At 43.7% G+C, this 16548-nt stretch overlaps 2 protein-coding genes across 2 annotated transcripts; one reads left to right on the top strand and one right to left on the bottom strand.

Moving 5' to 3' along the window:
- Positions 1-1729: 1729 nt before the first annotated feature.
- On the bottom strand, positions 1730-2661 carry LOC105055851 (uncharacterized). The gene has a single exon (XM_010937857.4). It carries the CDS (start codon positions 2543-2545, stop codon positions 2120-2122), a length of 426 nt encoding a protein of 141 aa, XP_010936159.1. The 5' UTR covers positions 2546-2661; the 3' UTR covers positions 1730-2119.
- An 11725-nt stretch (positions 2662-14386) lies between these two features.
- LOC105055852 (lecithin-cholesterol acyltransferase-like 1) lies at positions 14387-16114 on the top strand. Its single transcript, XM_010937858.4, has 2 exons — positions 14387-14798; positions 14976-16114. The coding sequence occupies exons 1-2, from the start codon at positions 14431-14433 to the stop codon at positions 15874-15876; spliced, it is 1269 nt and encodes a 422-aa protein (XP_010936160.1). The 5' UTR covers positions 14387-14430; the 3' UTR covers positions 15877-16114.
- Positions 16115-16548: the final 434 nt, after the last annotated feature.

Here is a 16548-nt window from a genome sequence, read left to right as displayed (position 1 = left end):
CACACACATACATGCACATTAAATAGTAAAATTTTATGTAAGGTCATGGCCATTAACAACAATAAAATTTAACATATAGTGCACTCGCATCATGCTTGATGTATCAAAATAAATCACAATAATAATCATTAAATTGATGAATTTATTCAATTTTTTGATCTATTAAAAATATCATGCAATTTAAATTATTTTAGATCAAATAAGTAAAATCAAAGGTCATATTTAAGTTCTAGGCTCAATCAATATTTATCTCAATAATTTGAAAATACAACAATTTTTAAGTTTTAGTTGAAATGTTGTTCCTCATTTGATTTCAATTCAGTCAGTTTTGTACAATGAATGACCAATCCCATAAGAATGTTGCAAACATGGACCAACACAATTTCATTTCCAATTCATATAATATGGGTACATAAATTCCACAAATAATGATATTTTCATGATATTTTATATCCTAAAACTTTCTAAATAAAATAAGAGTCTCCCAACCCATTATACGGATTCCCATACTTTAACATCCTAAATCCTCAAGCAACCATCTACCACAATTGACCATCCCTTATCCCACCCTTGACATTTCAACTAAAAGCTAAAAGTCATGTAGTTATTATCCAAAATGCTGGCAGACACCAAGCGAAGTACTTAGTGCTTGCTTCGTAGCTCTGGAGCATACTCTTTTTCTTTTTGTTGCATTCAAGGAGCCTATTCATGATCTCCTTTTCGCATATAGATGCAGGCGAAACATGCCAGGAGAAAAAATCCAAATCCTATTTACATATAGCAACCAGGAATTAGGAGATTCAAAGTGGAAGTGAATTACAAAGAAAAGCCTTGGGTATCAGCTTACCTCGCATCTTGTGCCTGAGCATCCATAACGGCATCATTTAGGGTTTGCAGCCATCCAGTAAATCCTCGGGGAGGCCCTTCTTTACTAGCATCTCCTTCATCCAATGATAGCCATTCATTTTAGGGATGCTTGACATGCCGTCTATCCAATGATGCACAATTGTCCATGGTCCAAAACATATATTGTGAAGGATCCTGATTTGCCCCAAGGACCCAAGCCGTTTTGGCATTTGTGGTAAGTGGCTTCCGATCAGTGACAAAAGGATGTTACTTCTAACTTCTGCAGAGTTATGGCTGGGTTGAATTAATTATTTGATCTAGAATCCCATAATTAGCTCAAACTAAATGCCATGTCAAAAAGCGACACAAAATTATGAGATCTAAAATCCCACAATTACCTCAAACTTCAAAATCTAAAACTATAGAGAACACTGACTTTTTGTTCTGTTTAGTGGGTCAGGAGGAGAAGACGTCCTTTCTGATTTGTGCCAAATAGCGAGATCGTTCTTACCAAAAAAAAAATAGCGAGATTGTTACTTAGTTTTATAATAACTATCGAAAAGCGAGGGGAAAAAATAGATGTTTCCTAGGAAGAAACACTAGAAGAAAAAATCTTTAAAAGTGTGAGGCCCATAAATTTCCAGTAGAAACTTGGGAATCCAGAGATGGGCGAAGCCGGACAACCCCTTGTCCCTTGAATTTTCTGCACATTGGTTGCCTTTGCAAATGCCAAGAAAATAATGTCGTGACGTATAGTCTCTGCCTATCAAGACCAAATCATCAAGGCCTGTTTCAAATGCAAACTTCCGCAGCGCTAACGACATTTCAATCGATCAAATTAACATAAAATAAACTAGAAAAGGCCCCACTTCTCACAACAAAATGGCAACAAGTTTTAAATATATTTTTTCGAGGAATAGTTATCACAAGGTTTGAATATGGTCCTATGAAATTTCCAAGCTGCCCATCTATTAATTACACAAAAATCGGAAGGAAGAACAAGACATGGGCCATGCGAACGCGTATGGTTGAAGATGAAAAGATGCCAAGAAGCCCCAGTATTCACACACAAACCTCAAGTCTTGAGGAAGAACACACGTATGGGAGGAAATAAACAGTACCGACAACCTAGCAGCAACAGGAGCCCTCGAGGAGTTCTCCCACTTCAACAAAACCATCTTTGTCTCACGGCCTCTTGGTGTTGAAATCTCTACGATCGGCTAGAACATCTCAAAATTCTTCTGGGCGTTGCGCCAATTAATATGGCTCACCTTCAAGCAATTACACCCACCTTCCTCTTGTTGTTCACAACGGCACAGCTCTTGCTCCTTGGGACCATATCCAGGCTCTCGAACTCGCAGGGCCGGTCCTCATCAATCCTCAAGGTGGCCACGCTCGGGCTCCTGGGCACCACCCCGTCCTTGGACTGGGCCTGCCTGGCCCTGTCCGTCAGCCGGATGAGCTCCCGGATGTCGTCCTCGGTGCCGCCGCCCTGCTGCCGGTAGAACCCGTGGCTCTGGCTTCGCGGCATCGCCGACACCATCCCCGCTGGCATGCCCCTGATAGGCCCCCTCTCCACGCGGCCCGCGCAGCCCGTCAGGCTCTTAACGTAGAAATCTCTAGCACGGCACAGTGCTCTCATGGGGGCCTTCAAGCACCAGCTCAGCTTGCTAGGTGAACTAGTTGTTCCCTTGCACATGGCTTGGTGGTAGGGAGGAGACTTTTCGGCTATTTAGTTAAAACAAGGAAATGAGAGAGAGACCTTTGGAAGGCAGGCACGCAAGGGTTGGATTTGGGCTGAGGGAAGGATGGATGTGAGGAGAGTTACTTATAGCTAGCGGTTCCTTGGGGTTTGGAGATGGCTTTGGATTAAGGGGAGAAAAAAAAAAAAAAAATGATCCCCTTGGACTTGTTCCAAGGAGGAAAGCGCTGTGGACTGGTGTAATTGGATCGATGGGATGGCGTCGAGCACACGTCCCCGGATGCTACGCCAATTCCTCGCCAAGTTTTCCTGGGTGCTTGAGTTAGTTACTTGTAAAGTAGATAACAGTGTACTTAGAGAAAGGATTAAGGGAATAGGAAGGAAACTATAGCATAATTAGTGCTGATGATGAGCAGAAAATTAGAAGGGAGTTGGGGTATTCCTGCTAGAGGGTCACTGTCGGGCTGCCGTCAACTTTCATCAGACGGTCGGTGGCTTGACACGTTGATAAATCGATTGCCCGTTGGATTTTTTAAAATAATGGATGGCCTTGAATGTCAAAGGGTTGGTGATAGATGGAATAAGTCTGAATATTGAACGGAGGAGCACATGATTTGTGATCTTGACAAATAAAGAAGATAAATCAAAAAAGGAACTCGAATGTGCAGTTGTGATTGAGCAACATACTAGCATTACTCTATCGTCACTATTATTTTTTTATAAGGAAGTGTTTTTTTCTGGTAAATTCTAAGGGAATGTTTAGAAAGAAGTTTCATTCTACCATCAACAATGCCTTTGAATCATTCTTGCAATTTATGAAACCAAAAAGGAAAGTTGCGAAATTCTATTTATCAGGATAAATAGCTAAGGAAAATGCAATGTACAATTAAAGAGGTATGTCTGCAGTATATTTAGGTAGCTTGACGACATTCTAATGGCGGTTGCATCTTACCCACTTACAACTGTAGAGTAATTTCTTGATAAATTAGTCCAAGGACAAGCACCTAAATCCTAACAAAAACTTTTACATTTTTCTTTGATTGATGCTAGATTTTTCCCTTAAGACTGGTGCATATTTATTTATATCATGAAGCGTATGACCATTAATTTCTGTTTGGCGATGCCATGCACTTACAAACGATGAACTGCCTCTCGTACCGTACCTGACCAGGTAAATCGTTGACATCCTTTTCCTATTGGCCAAGAACAAATTTCCAACGGTACCTGACCATATACGGCATTCCCTCTGGTCCGTTGGTCTTAAAAGCCAATTGAGTAAATGCATTCACATAAATCAAAATTATCATGTCTCATTAAAGCAGAAAATTTAGTAAGACCGACCCTTTGAATGGACTAATTCGTTATATCCATCTCAAACTTATCCCTTTTGCTTAATAAATTAATCCACAGTCGGTCGGACAGCTGGTTGAGCTCCTTACCGGCTGGAAATCACTCTATGGTCTCAATACTCTTTAAGATATCAGAAAAATCTTAGAAGGGAATAGAGACCGTCCCCTTTCCCACGCGTCCACACATATCAGTTCTTCCATTTTTGTCATTCTTGGGGACTAGGGAGGGGTCAAGTCAAATGTAAAGGCCCAGGACGGAACGCTTCCAACGTTCTGGCTTGGCAGAGGTTGAGAACCCGTCGGAGTTGAGACGTTGGTAAAACCGCGTTTGCCGGTCAATTTGGTGCGAGAGGGCGAGCAGAGGATATGGCAAAATTGACATCTACTGGCGCAACGCCCATCGAACGTCAAATTCAAATGTTGCAATAGAGGCCTCGGAATGGTCTATCATTGGGTTGTACCACGAACCGGCGTAACCATGAAGAGTTGACTGCATGGAACAATGATGGGGGGCAAGACCGGTCGCTTGAAAGGCATGATTGGATTAAAGAAACGAACATGCAACAAGTATTTGTGATCATTGCTCAAGAAACGCCTTGCAAGACTGCACTTGGAACATGCTAACCTTCTACGAATGAAGGATTTGACTGATGGATTGTAGCCTATTAGTCCTTATTAGAGTAAATATTTTTTTTTTTAAATTATTGGTGCAAAAATTCATCGACGTCGGAGAAGCTGGAGTCGAGGGAGTCGCGGTCACCGCCAGAACCTGCAAAGAAAGCCTAAACCAGAGTTGGAGGTGCTCCGACAAAACCCTTCGATGCTCAAGTCAGTTCTCTGTCTCAACAAGAATGGAGTGCTCGAACGGAAATTTTTAGCAGAGTTTTGAGATAGAGATTAGAGCTTAAGGAATAACGTATCTAGGGGTCCCTTTTTATAGGCGGAGGGCGTAACAGATTGACAGCGATGTCTGCAGCCGCCTGGTAGTGGGCCGTTCGGGGTCATGAGGAGTTTGTTACGGAGAGTAATGGAGTGGAGTCGTGGCCATCACCGTGGCCTGCCACGTGGAGCCTGTTGTGGAGAGTGGGGTGATACCCGTTGTCGTGACTCGTCAGAGCATGATGGAGCCGCATGGGATCCGTTACAGGAAGTGGAGTAGAGTCGTGGCCATTACTGTGGCCTGGCAGGGAGTCCAGGCCTGTCGGCCGAAGCTCGATTGGGGTGTCTGGTGGAGAGAGGTGGTTCTCCGTCTAAGAGAAGCTCGGACATTGCTTGCAAGCCTTCTACCGTTGGGTGCCTTGGGCGCTAGTGTTGCAGGCGAAGGTCATCTGCTGTAGAAGCTCGGTCAGGGGCTTTCTGTGGACGAAGTTCGGTTTCATGAAGAATCCGACAGAAGATCGACTGGCAGCGGATGTCGGATGGCGCTGGAGAGGTTCACCCGCTGGAGGGGTCCGACTGCTGGAGTTCGTGTGTCGTAGGAGTTCCTCCTGAATCTGTCCGCTACAGAAGTTCGGTCGGAGTTCGATTCCCGTAGAAGTCCGGATAGAGATCATTTGTAGAGGAAGCTCGGTCGAAGCCTGCCTGCAATAGAAGTTCGGAGGGAATTCGTTCACAATAGAAGTTTGGATGGAGGCTTACAGTAGAAATCTGTCGTGGACCGTCCGTAGTAGAAATTCAAAGCAGACCGCTTGTTGTGGTAGCTCGGAGTAGACCGCTTGTGGTGGGGGCTCGGAGTCCGACCCTTGTCAGAATTCGGATGAGGCCTACCTGCAATAGGAGCTCAGGGCTGAAGTCTCGCTCCCGTAGGAGCTCGGACGAAGTCTACCTGCAGTAGGAGTTCGGAGAAGGAGTCCGGCTCCCGTGGGAGCTCGAACGAAGTCCGGAAGGCGGTCGACCGTCGTAGAAACTTGGATGGAGTCCATCCGTCGTAGAGATCTACTGTTGGGAAAGTTCAGCCACTGACGAACTAACGAAGTTCTGGAAGAAATTTGGATTGGAGTCGATCGAATCCTGTTGGGGAAAAAAATCTGGAAGAGGTCCGGAGAACGGTTGACCCTTGTAGGAGGTCGGTCGACAGTAGAATCCCGAGAGCATTTGGGGCAGCCTGATAGACGACTGAAGAAGCTCATCGTTGGAGAAGTCTGGGAGATGCGGCAGGGGTTCGTCCGTCGGGGGAACCTGGTCGACACTTGCGGAAGAAGCTGTGGGAGTTTATCCGTCAGCAGAACTTGAGAATGTTGCGGAAGCTCAACCGCCGAAGAGGTTCGAAAATATGTTGCCCAAGGTCGGACGTCGGTAGAGTCCCGAGAGGGTCACTCCCGACCCGAACTTCGGCTGGGAGGGGTATTTTATACCCAACAGAAACTATAACCTTAATTTTCAGTTAAAATGTGCAACATCGAACTTAATTCCTTCCCCCAAAAAATAAAAACTAAAAATTAAAAATTAAAAAATACCTAAGTTGAGATGGAAAGCTTGGGTTTTGCGGCAAAGATTGATCTTGTCGAATCACTAGAAGAATGATAGGAAGGGTTGAAAAGGAAAGGAGTTTATTATATGGTAAGCTGCTATGAAAACTATTATGGATATAACTTTAGTATCCGGTCTGAAGAGAATGAGCTGACTATCCACCTCAGTCTACGAGCTCTCTATTGACTCTAACCCTCGTGCTAGCTGTTGATCTATTCATGGATCCTCCAGCTCTTCACCAGCATTACCGTCCTCAGACCGTTGAATCCTGCGCATGCTACCGACCTCCTGCTAATTCAGTCGTCAGTCCGGATGTCAGCTCCGACTTGGGCATTCGCACCGACTTTGTTGCCCGACGGCATATAACTAGCCCCCAAGGCCTCCTCCTGCTCTTTAGTCTGATCATGGCATCCGGTGGCATCTATTGGAAGTCCCCGTACGATCGTCAAATCGAGCAATTAAAGATAGCGACCTGTCACGGTGACCGCAAGACCCCTCTATGGCCCGATCACATCATCTTAGTAGAATGTACGGATGGCAATGAGTAGGGTAAGGTCATGTTAATCTCAGGACCCTTAGGTATAGTCCCAAGCTATTAATAAAAGTAGCTGGCTACCTATCAGATAGGGTGACAATACCCATCAAATTCAAGAAAATCAGAAGATCCGACGTGATTTTCAAGAACATACTCAATGAAGGCAAAAAAATCTCTAACGGCCTCTCTCCTTCTCACGGCTTCAACCTCTCCTATAAAAAGAGGTGATCTAGGGATCCTAGAGGTATGCCATCTCTCTCTCTAAAAAAGTACTGATTCTTTTTCTTCTATTGCAAAAATCTGATTTGAACGTCGAAAGATCTCTATCGGAGTCTACTCCGACTCTCAGGGATTTTTCTTGTATGTCACGCAGCCGTCGACTCATGGTCATCACCTGACTCTAGACATCCCGATCCAAAATGGATTTCTACTGCAACAGATTGACACTATCTTGCCCACTTTTGGAAAAGAGCGCACAACCCATTACTGTGCCGCCACGAAGAGAATCCTCGAGACGTCCTAACACCATAGCACACCGGCTGGCAGAAGCTCTGGTTAAAAATCATGCTCTATACTAGCTACTGGAGGCATCCCCACAATCTCCTCTGCCAGCTCTTGGAGAGAACCAGGATCAGTTCAATACTCTAGCATCCAAGTGCGGGCGTTGACTATGATAGTCCACGTCGTGCAATGATCAAACCCAGCGTAGGAGGCAACCCCCCAAGCTATCCTAGTTAGGCCTAAAATAGAAGGTAGGGAATTCAAATTGGAAGAAAAATCAAGCTCCAAAAGAAACTCTCATAAAACTCTCATGATAAGAGGCTCTTAAGCCCTCATTCATTATTTCACTTTCTTTCCTTCTGATAGGATTACAGGCCTTCGAGCACCCGAGTCAAGGCCAAGCCAATGCAAAGATCAAGGCCAATTCAAAGTAAAGATCAAGTCCATCTGAGGTGAAGATCAAAGTCAATCCGAAGTAAAAGTCAAGGCCAAGTCAATGCGAAGATCAAGGCCAATTCGAAGTAAAGATCAAGCCAATCTGAGATGAAGGTCAAGGTCAATCCAAAGTAGGTCAAGGCCAAGCAAATACAAAAATCAAGGCCAATCCAAAGTAAAGATCAAGCCCATCTGAGGTGAAGAATAAGATCAATCTAAAGTAAGAGTCAAGGCCAAGCCAATGCAAAGGTCAATGCCAATCCAAAGTAAAGATCAAATCCATCTGAGGTGAAGATCAAGGCCAATCTGAAGTAAGAGTCAAGGCCAAACCAATACAAAGATCAAGGCCAATCTGAAATAAAGATCAAGCCCATCTGAGGTGAAGATGAAGGCCAATCGAAAATAAGAGTCAAGGCCAAGCCAATGCAAAGATCAAGATCAATCCAAAGTAAAAATCAAACTCATCTGAGGTGAAGATCAAGGCCAATCTGAAGCAAGAGTCAAGGTCAAGCAAATGCAATGGTCAAGGCCAATCTGAAGTAAGAGTCAAGGCCAAATCAATGCAAAGACTAAGATCAATCCGAAGTAAAGATCAAGCCTATTGGAGCTGAAGATCAAGATTAATTCAAAATAAAAGTCAAGACCAATCTAGTGCAAAGACTAAGGTCAATCTGAAGTAAAGATCAAGCCCATCTGAGCTGAAGATCAAGGTCAATCCAAAATAAAAGTCAAGGTCAAGCCAATGCAAAGATCAAGGCCAATCCGAAGTAAAGATCAAGCCCATTTGAGGTAAAGATCAAGGTCAATCCGAAGTAAGAGTCAAGGCATAGCCAATGCAAAAATCCAGGCTAATCCGAAGTAAAGATCAAGCCCATCTGAGGTGAAGATCAAGGCCAATCTGAAGTAAGAGTATGTAAAGATCAAGACCAATCCAAAATAAAGATCAAGCCCATCTGAGGTAAAGATCAAAGCCAATCCGAAGTAAGAGTCAAGGCCAAGCCAATGCAAAGATCAAGGCCAATTTGAAGTAAAGATTAAGTCCATTTGAGATGAAGATCAAGGCCAATCTGAAGTAAGAGTCAAGGCCAAGCCAATGCAAAGATCAAGGCCAATCCGAAGTAAAGATCAAGCCCATCCAAACTAAAGATCAAGGCCAATCCAAAGTAAGAGTCAAGGCCTAGCCAATGCACAAATCATGGTCAATTTGAAATAAAGATCAAGCCCATATGAGGTGAAGATCAAGGCCAATCCAAAGTAAGAGTCAAGACCAAGCCAATGCAAAGATCAAGGTCAATCCGAAGTAAAGCTCAAGCCCATCCAAGATAAAAATCAAGGCCAATTTAAAGTAAAAATCAAGCCCATCTGAGGTGAAGATCAAGGTCAATCGAAGTAAAGATCAAGCCCATCCAAAGTAAAGATCAAAATCGATCTGAAGTGAAGATCAAGGCCGAACTGAGGTGAAGGGCATACCAAGCCAAGGTGAATAGCAAGAAAGAGCCAAGCAAAATCTAAGGGCTCTCAAACGAAACTCAAAGCTCCTCATGGTAAGAGTTTCTCAAATCCCCATCCGCTATTCTATTTTCTTTCCTTCTCGCAAGACCATAGGTCCTTGAGCACTCGAGCTAAAGCAAAACTACAAGCTGACCCCAAGCTTCCAAAGTAAACCACCTGAAATCTGAGCTTGTGAAGGTCGAGCTCCTAAAAGCCAAGCTTGTGAAGGTCGAGCTCCTAAAATCAAGCTCCTGAAAATTAGAGTGAAAGGATTGACTTAAAAAATACCAACCAATGAAGACCGACTAGTGGCAAATTGATCAAAATAGGATCTGCGACTTCAAAGCCGACCAACACTCCTTACCCATGGTCTAGTCGAGCGAAAGTCATAATGGCAACAGTCAAAAGGCATCAAGTGAAGCCCATAAACTCCAACCATCTGAGATAAAGAAGAACTCAGCCAAGTTGCAGAAGTTTTTTGAAGGTGCTTCGCCTCTGGATGAATATAACCATGAGAAGAGCGCTTTGTCTTCAGACGAATATGGCCAAAAATTTCTCAAAGGTGCTTCATCTCTGAATAAATATAGCTACAAGAAGGACGTTTCGTCTCCTAACAAATATAGCCATGAGAATAGTGCTTCATCTCCAAATGAATATAGTCAGGAGTTCTTTGAAGGTACTATATCTCCAGATGAATATAGCCACAAAAAGGATGCTTCATCTCAGAATGAAGGTACTTCATCTTCAGATGAATATAGCCACAAGAAGGATGCTTTATCTTTGGACAAATATAACCAGAAATTCTTCTAAGATGCTTCATCTTTGGACGAATATAGCCATAAGAAGAATGCTTCGTCTCCAGATGAATATAGTCAGGAGTTTCTTGAAGGCATTTCATCTCTAGAGGAATATAGCCACGAGAAAGGTGCTTTGTCTCCAGACGAATATAGCTAGGAGTTTCTCGAAGGCGCTTTGTCTCCAAACGAATATAGCCATGAGAAGGATGCTTCATCTCCGGACGAATATAACCAGGAGTTCCTCAAAGATATTTTATCTCTGAATGAATATAGCCTTGAGAAGGATACTTCATCTCCAAATAAATATAGCTAGGAGTTCTTCAAAGATGCTTCATCTCCAGATGAATATGGCCACATGACGGATGCATTATGTTGATTGAAAAGTTGGGACCTAACACGTATCTTCAGGAGCTGCATGTTGATTCATACTCTCTGGGCTTGACCCTAGCTCAAGCTAGGGAGAAAGGGGCATATGTTATGGATATAACTCTAGCATCCGATCCAAAGATACGAGTGAATCCCAAATGAGCTGACTATCCACCTTAACCTATGAGCTCCCTATCGACCTCAGCCCCCATGCTAACTGGTGATCTACTAGTGGATCCTCCGACCCTTTGCTAGCATTACCATCCTCGAGCCGTCAAATCTTGTTCATGCTATCAATCTCCTACTTCAGCCATTAGTCCTGACATTGGCTCCGACTTGGGCATTCATGCTGGCTTTGTTGCCCGATGGCGTATAAGTAGCCCCCGAGGTCCATTCCTCCTATTTTTTAGTTCGATCACTGTATCTGGTGGTATTTATCAGAAGCTCCTGTATGACCATCAAATTGAGCCATTAAAAATAGCAGCCTGTCACGATGACCGCAAGACCCGTCTGTGGCCCGGTCATGTCATCTCATTAGGATGTGCGAGTGACCATGAGTAGGATAAGGTTACATCAATCTTAAAATTTCTGGTTGTAATCCTAAGCCATTAATCAAAGTGGCTAGCCATCTACCAGATGAGATGACAACACCCATCAAATCCAAAGAAGTCAGAGGATTCGACGTAATTTTCAAGAACATACTCAATGGGGGGCAAAAAGGTCTCGGCGGCCTCTCCCCTTCTTATAGCTCCAATCTCATCTATAAAAAAAAAGTAATCAGGGATCCAAGAGGTATGCCATATCTCTCTCTAAACAAGCATTGACTCTTTTTCTCCTATTGTAAAAATCTGACTTGAGCATCGAAGGATCTCCGTCGGAGCCCACTCTGACTCATGGAGACTTTTCTTGTAGGTCATGCAGTCATCAACTCGCGGTCACCTTCCGACTCCAGCCATCTCGGCTCAGGATAGATTTTTGCCGTAACAAAAAGCTTAAAAAGCTTGCTTGAGCAAAAAGGATTGATTCATTTATCAAGGTGAAGAATCCAATGTCAAGGGCTATCAATAAATTAAACCAACTTTGTAAGTACATCCTCAATATACAAGCCAAAAAGTTGAAAAAATTAAAAAAATTAATAAGTTTGGAAAAATAAAAATAAAATTTTTCAGAATTGATATATTCTAACACATTGGGGCATGTTTAGGCCTTGCTCCGAGCTGATATTAGGCCTAATTCTAGGCTCAATCTTCGGGCCTCGTCTAGGCATCATCTACAAGTCTGGAACAGGCCGAGCCACACGTAGACCTAAGCTCAGCATGAAAATTCTGCGGGATCTATATTTAGGCCCGACTTATGGTCCAACAAGCCTTTTGCCTAGCCCATGTCCAACGACTCTGAGGCCTAGCTGGGCCTACTTCCAGCCTTTGCATCATCCCAACAGGCACCCCCGCCCAACACAAAAGAGATCTTTTAATCGTCCTATAAGATTTGGGCTGGGGAGTAAGTGTTGGGTTAATGTGAGCCATGGGCTGCCCAGTCCATTAATCAAGTAAGAAAGGTAGCCTAACTTGCTAGATTACCCAAATAGATCTTAAATGCTCATTTTTCCGCTTATAATTTTCGATGCAAGCCAAGCTTATTATAGATTTAATATGCTAAGAACTACATGATGTACACTATATTGCCCTGCTCCGCTTCGAAGCATGTTGAGTTCATTGCCTTTGGGTTATTGGCATAGCATGTCAATTTCAATGAAACTTTTCCACTCCAAAGATTAACTGCTTAATCATAAGACACAAAACATTGGCCATTACTGTGAAATGTAGTCTATCATTGGTTGTTTTGAAGTTTTGACAGCATTAGCATTCAAATATGTATTCAAGCTATGTTTGGTGGAAGGATAAATGAGGATTAAATAAAGATATTTGCTTATCAAGTTGATAAAATTTTGGAATAGATTAAAAGAACTTCCTTTCGATTTTAGCAAAATTTCACTTACACCTTCTGTACTTTAAAAATATCAAACTAGTCCTTCTAGTTATCAATATATTCTAATATTATCCAGTCGTTCATTTTTCAATAAATGATGATAGCTTTTTCTATCAATGGACGAAAATGCCTCTCACTCATATGGGAGAGATCTCCAGTAAGAAAAAGATAGAGGTGAAAGGAGCCACCATAGAGAGGGAGGGTGGGGCTATGGAGGTCAATGTAGAGGGGAAAGATGATGTTGAAGGCCTCATAAATAGGATTAGAGGAGGAGAAGGAGGAGAAGGAGGTGAAGAAGAAGGAGAGGAGGAGAAGGGGCCATCGGCAAAGCATGAGTGGAGAGATGGAGAGAACTATTGTAGGGGAGGGCTCGTGGATAGCCTTAGAAGAAGTAGATGACAAAAATGAGAAAAGAATGAAGAGAAAGGGGAGGGAGAATGATGGATTACCAATGAGAAGTGATACAGGTGGAGGGGCCATTTTAGAGAGATAGGGCTCATGAGCAGATTTGGAAGAGGAAGAGGATGAAGAGGAAAAGTAAGTGAGAAGGAAGGAGAAGAGAGGAGTGGGACTACTAGCAAGGAATGAGTAGAGATGAAGAGAACGACCATGGAGAGAGGGCTCATGGACAGACTTGGAGGAAATGGATGACAAGAAGAAAAAGAGAGTGACGAGGAAGAAAAAGGAGAAGGATGAATTGCTGACGAGAAGAGATGGAAGTAGAGGGGGCCGCCATGAGGGAAAGAACTTATAGGTGGCTTAGAGGAGGAGGAGGATGAAGAAAAATAGATAAGGAGGAACGAGAGGAAGGGATGAAGGGGTCGTCGATGAAGAATGATTGGAGATAAAAGGAGCCATCATGGAGGAAAACAGCTCATGGACGAGCTTGAAGGACGAGGAGGAGAAGTAGGTGAGGAAGGGAAGGAGGGAGAAGAGGGTTGTCGGTGAAAAAGAGGCGAAGGTGGAGGGAACCACCATAGATGAGAAGGATGGGTGAGAAAGGGAAGAAGAGAAAAAGAGAAACTCCAGCGATGGAGGAGGAAGGGATCAATCGGAGAGGAGGGAGGAGAGAGATGGAGAAGATGGAAATAAAAGTATTTTCATCATTTTATAAAGTAATGATATCACGTGACATTATTCTATTAATAAAGATAGATAGATGGATCATTGGAATATATTGATAGTTAGAAGAGCCAGTTTGATATTTTTTAAAATGCAGAGGATGTAAATAAAATTAGGCTCAAGTTAAGGAAGTATTTCTTTAATTTATCCTATTTCTTGTAGTTATCTCAAATTATCTATGATTAAGTCCTGCCTTCACCAAGATTTGGGGGAATAGGGGTTTTTGAGCTAGCTAGTAGCTACATTGTATAATTTATTGTGTACGGTCCTTTCTATAAAAGAAAATAAAAAGGAAGAGAAGTCAGTTAATTCATATACTTCAGTTTAACTTATTTTGCAATCAAATACGGCCTTCAAAATTAATTATTACATGATCACCAAAGAGTTTGAACCAATCAAGACTAATATGTAAACCAAGCCATAAAATATCAGTGAGCAGCCAGTTACTTTTTGACCATATAATTTGATCAAGGATTACAATTGAGAATATATTCTTTTCCCAGTTATAAGTCCAGATGCAGAGTTGCTACCCTGAGAAAGTCTACGAGCCAGCCTTATAATCCGCCGGAGAAAATTGATTATTTTTTGATAGGTTATTTTGTTAAAAAAATTAGCCATTACTTGTAATCGTTTTAGACAAAAAAGTTCAGGGTGCGCATCACAACCAAGAGTTCACCGAGAATACGTGGCCACCCCACCATCCAAGTAGTCCAAGGAAGCGCCGACCACGCAAAATACCCACCACGACGACACCAAACCAATAAAATCCAGATAATAAACTGGCGTTTCCTCCGCAGCACAGAAATAGATCAAACTATTCCAGCAAGAATGGGAGTGGCGGCTTTCATGGCTCTGCTGCTGTCTATGTGCCTCTCCGTGAGAGGCAGCGAGCTTCACCCCTTGGTTGTGATACCTGGAAGCGGAGGCAACCAGCTGGAGGCCCGGCTAACTGAAGCCTACAAGCCCTCCAACCTTGTTTGCTGCCTCTCGGCAGTCGAAAGGAGGATAGAGGGATGGTTCAGGCTATGGTTCGACCCAACTGTATTGGTGGCCCCTCTCACCCGGTGCTTCGCCGAGAGGATGACACTCTACTACCATGGCGACATCGACGACTACCGGAACGCCCCCGGCGTCGAGACCCGAGTCCCATACTTCGGTTCTACTCAGGGGCTTCTCTACCTTGACCCTAATCTTAAGTACGTTTACCAAGCCCATGTTGTTATTAAATTTTTATTGCGCGAGCCAGCTCCATGAGCCAATTCTATGGAAATTATCCTCACCAAATCCAAACCATGTTGCCGCCAACTTGCTCCTTTCTCTCCTCATCATTTTCCGGCACCAAATTTATACTTGCAAGGAATCAATATGTGCAGGTTTATCACCAACTACATGGCCACTCTGGTAGACTCACTGGAAGAAATCGGCTATGAAGATGGTCACAACCTCTTCGGCGCCCCCTATGACTTCCGCTATGGCCTCTCTGCCGAAGGCCACCCCAGCCAAGTGGGTACTCAATACCTCCAGGACCTCAGGCAACTCATCGAAGCAGCTAGTGCCGCCAACGGCGGCAAGCCTGTCATCCTCCTCTCCCACAGCCTCGGTGGCCTCTTTGCCCTCCAACTCCTCGTTCGCAACCCCTTAACATGGCGTCGGAAATACATCAAACACCTGGTCACACTCTCCGCACCATGGGCTGGCACGGTTCAAGAGATGCTCACCTTCGCATCGGGATACACCCTCGGCATCCCCATCGTTGACCCATTGTTGGTTCGAGACGAGCAGAGGAGCTCGGAGAGCAATCTATGGCTTCTACCTTCGCCCACAGTGTTCGGTAAGAAGCCACTTGTCATGGCCCAAAACAAAACTTATTCAGCATACGATATACCACAGTTTCTCAAGGATATCGGATATAATGAAGGGGTTATTCCGTATAACACGAGGATATTACCGATGACCGAGAGATTGATGGAGGCCGGTGTGCCGGTGACTTGTATGGTTGGAACCGGGATCGAGACGCCAGAAGTGTTGTTCTATGGAACGGAGGGGTTTGACGTGCAACCCGAGATGGTATATGGGGATGGAGATGGGACTGTGAATATGGTAAGCTTGTTGGCACTTGAGTCAGAGTGGGCGGACTCGGCGAGACAGGTCCTGAAGGTGATTAAATTGCCAGGGGTGTCGCACGCATCCATTTTAAAAGATGGTGCAGCTTTGAAGGAGATTATTGGAGAGATTCGTGGTATTAACTCCGTTAGTCTGAGCTCTGTGCTCTAGAGATCTGCTGTTTTTGTTGTCTGAAGCGGTCAAACCAGACAAGTATCCGGGTCATGCACCGGGCCAAATTGGGCCTTGTAAGGTTCGCGTCCTGGGCTTGGATTTAGATCTTGGAGAACAGAGCCTTCCTACAGCTAGCAAGGCCATGTTGGTGATGCACTATCTTGGTTGCAAATGCCTGGTGTACTGTTTCAAATTTCTGTACTTAAGAAAAAGAAAGAAAGTTCAGATTTACTAATTTCGTGCTTGGGTTGCTGCTGAGTTCTAGTTTTCAAAAATTCCAAACTCTTTTGCCCCAAAAAGGTCCGAAGTCGACGAAGCTTTCATGGCCATACACTGAAATTGACCTCTGGAAAATGAGCTTGTAGGTTATGCACCATCGATATGGTCACCTTGCTAAAATTTCCAGTGCTATTCTTTTCCCTCCTAGCCCTTAATTATTTGGCCCTTCTTTTTAAAAGCAAAATTTGGATTTCTATTTGTCTTTCTAGAATTTCTGAAATCAAACCTCAAACCTTTCCACGGGCAAGCAATGAATAAGAATGACCAGCCTAAGGCTAGAGTCCTATGGTGAATATGCTTAATTTATCGTTCTTTGAAAGGTGGCTTAGAATCGGCTTCTAATGAGATCCATTCTGAGGGGCCGAGGTATGGAGATCTAGCCAACCTGTT

The sequence above is a fragment of the Elaeis guineensis genome, chromosome 13 (assembly GCF_000442705.2).
Source record: "Elaeis guineensis isolate ETL-2024a chromosome 13, EG11, whole genome shotgun sequence".
Classification (NCBI taxonomy): Eukaryota; Viridiplantae; Streptophyta; class Magnoliopsida; order Arecales; family Arecaceae; genus Elaeis; species Elaeis guineensis.
The sequence above is the reverse complement of the archived record's forward strand: the minus strand, read 5'-3'. Positions and strand labels throughout refer to the sequence as shown.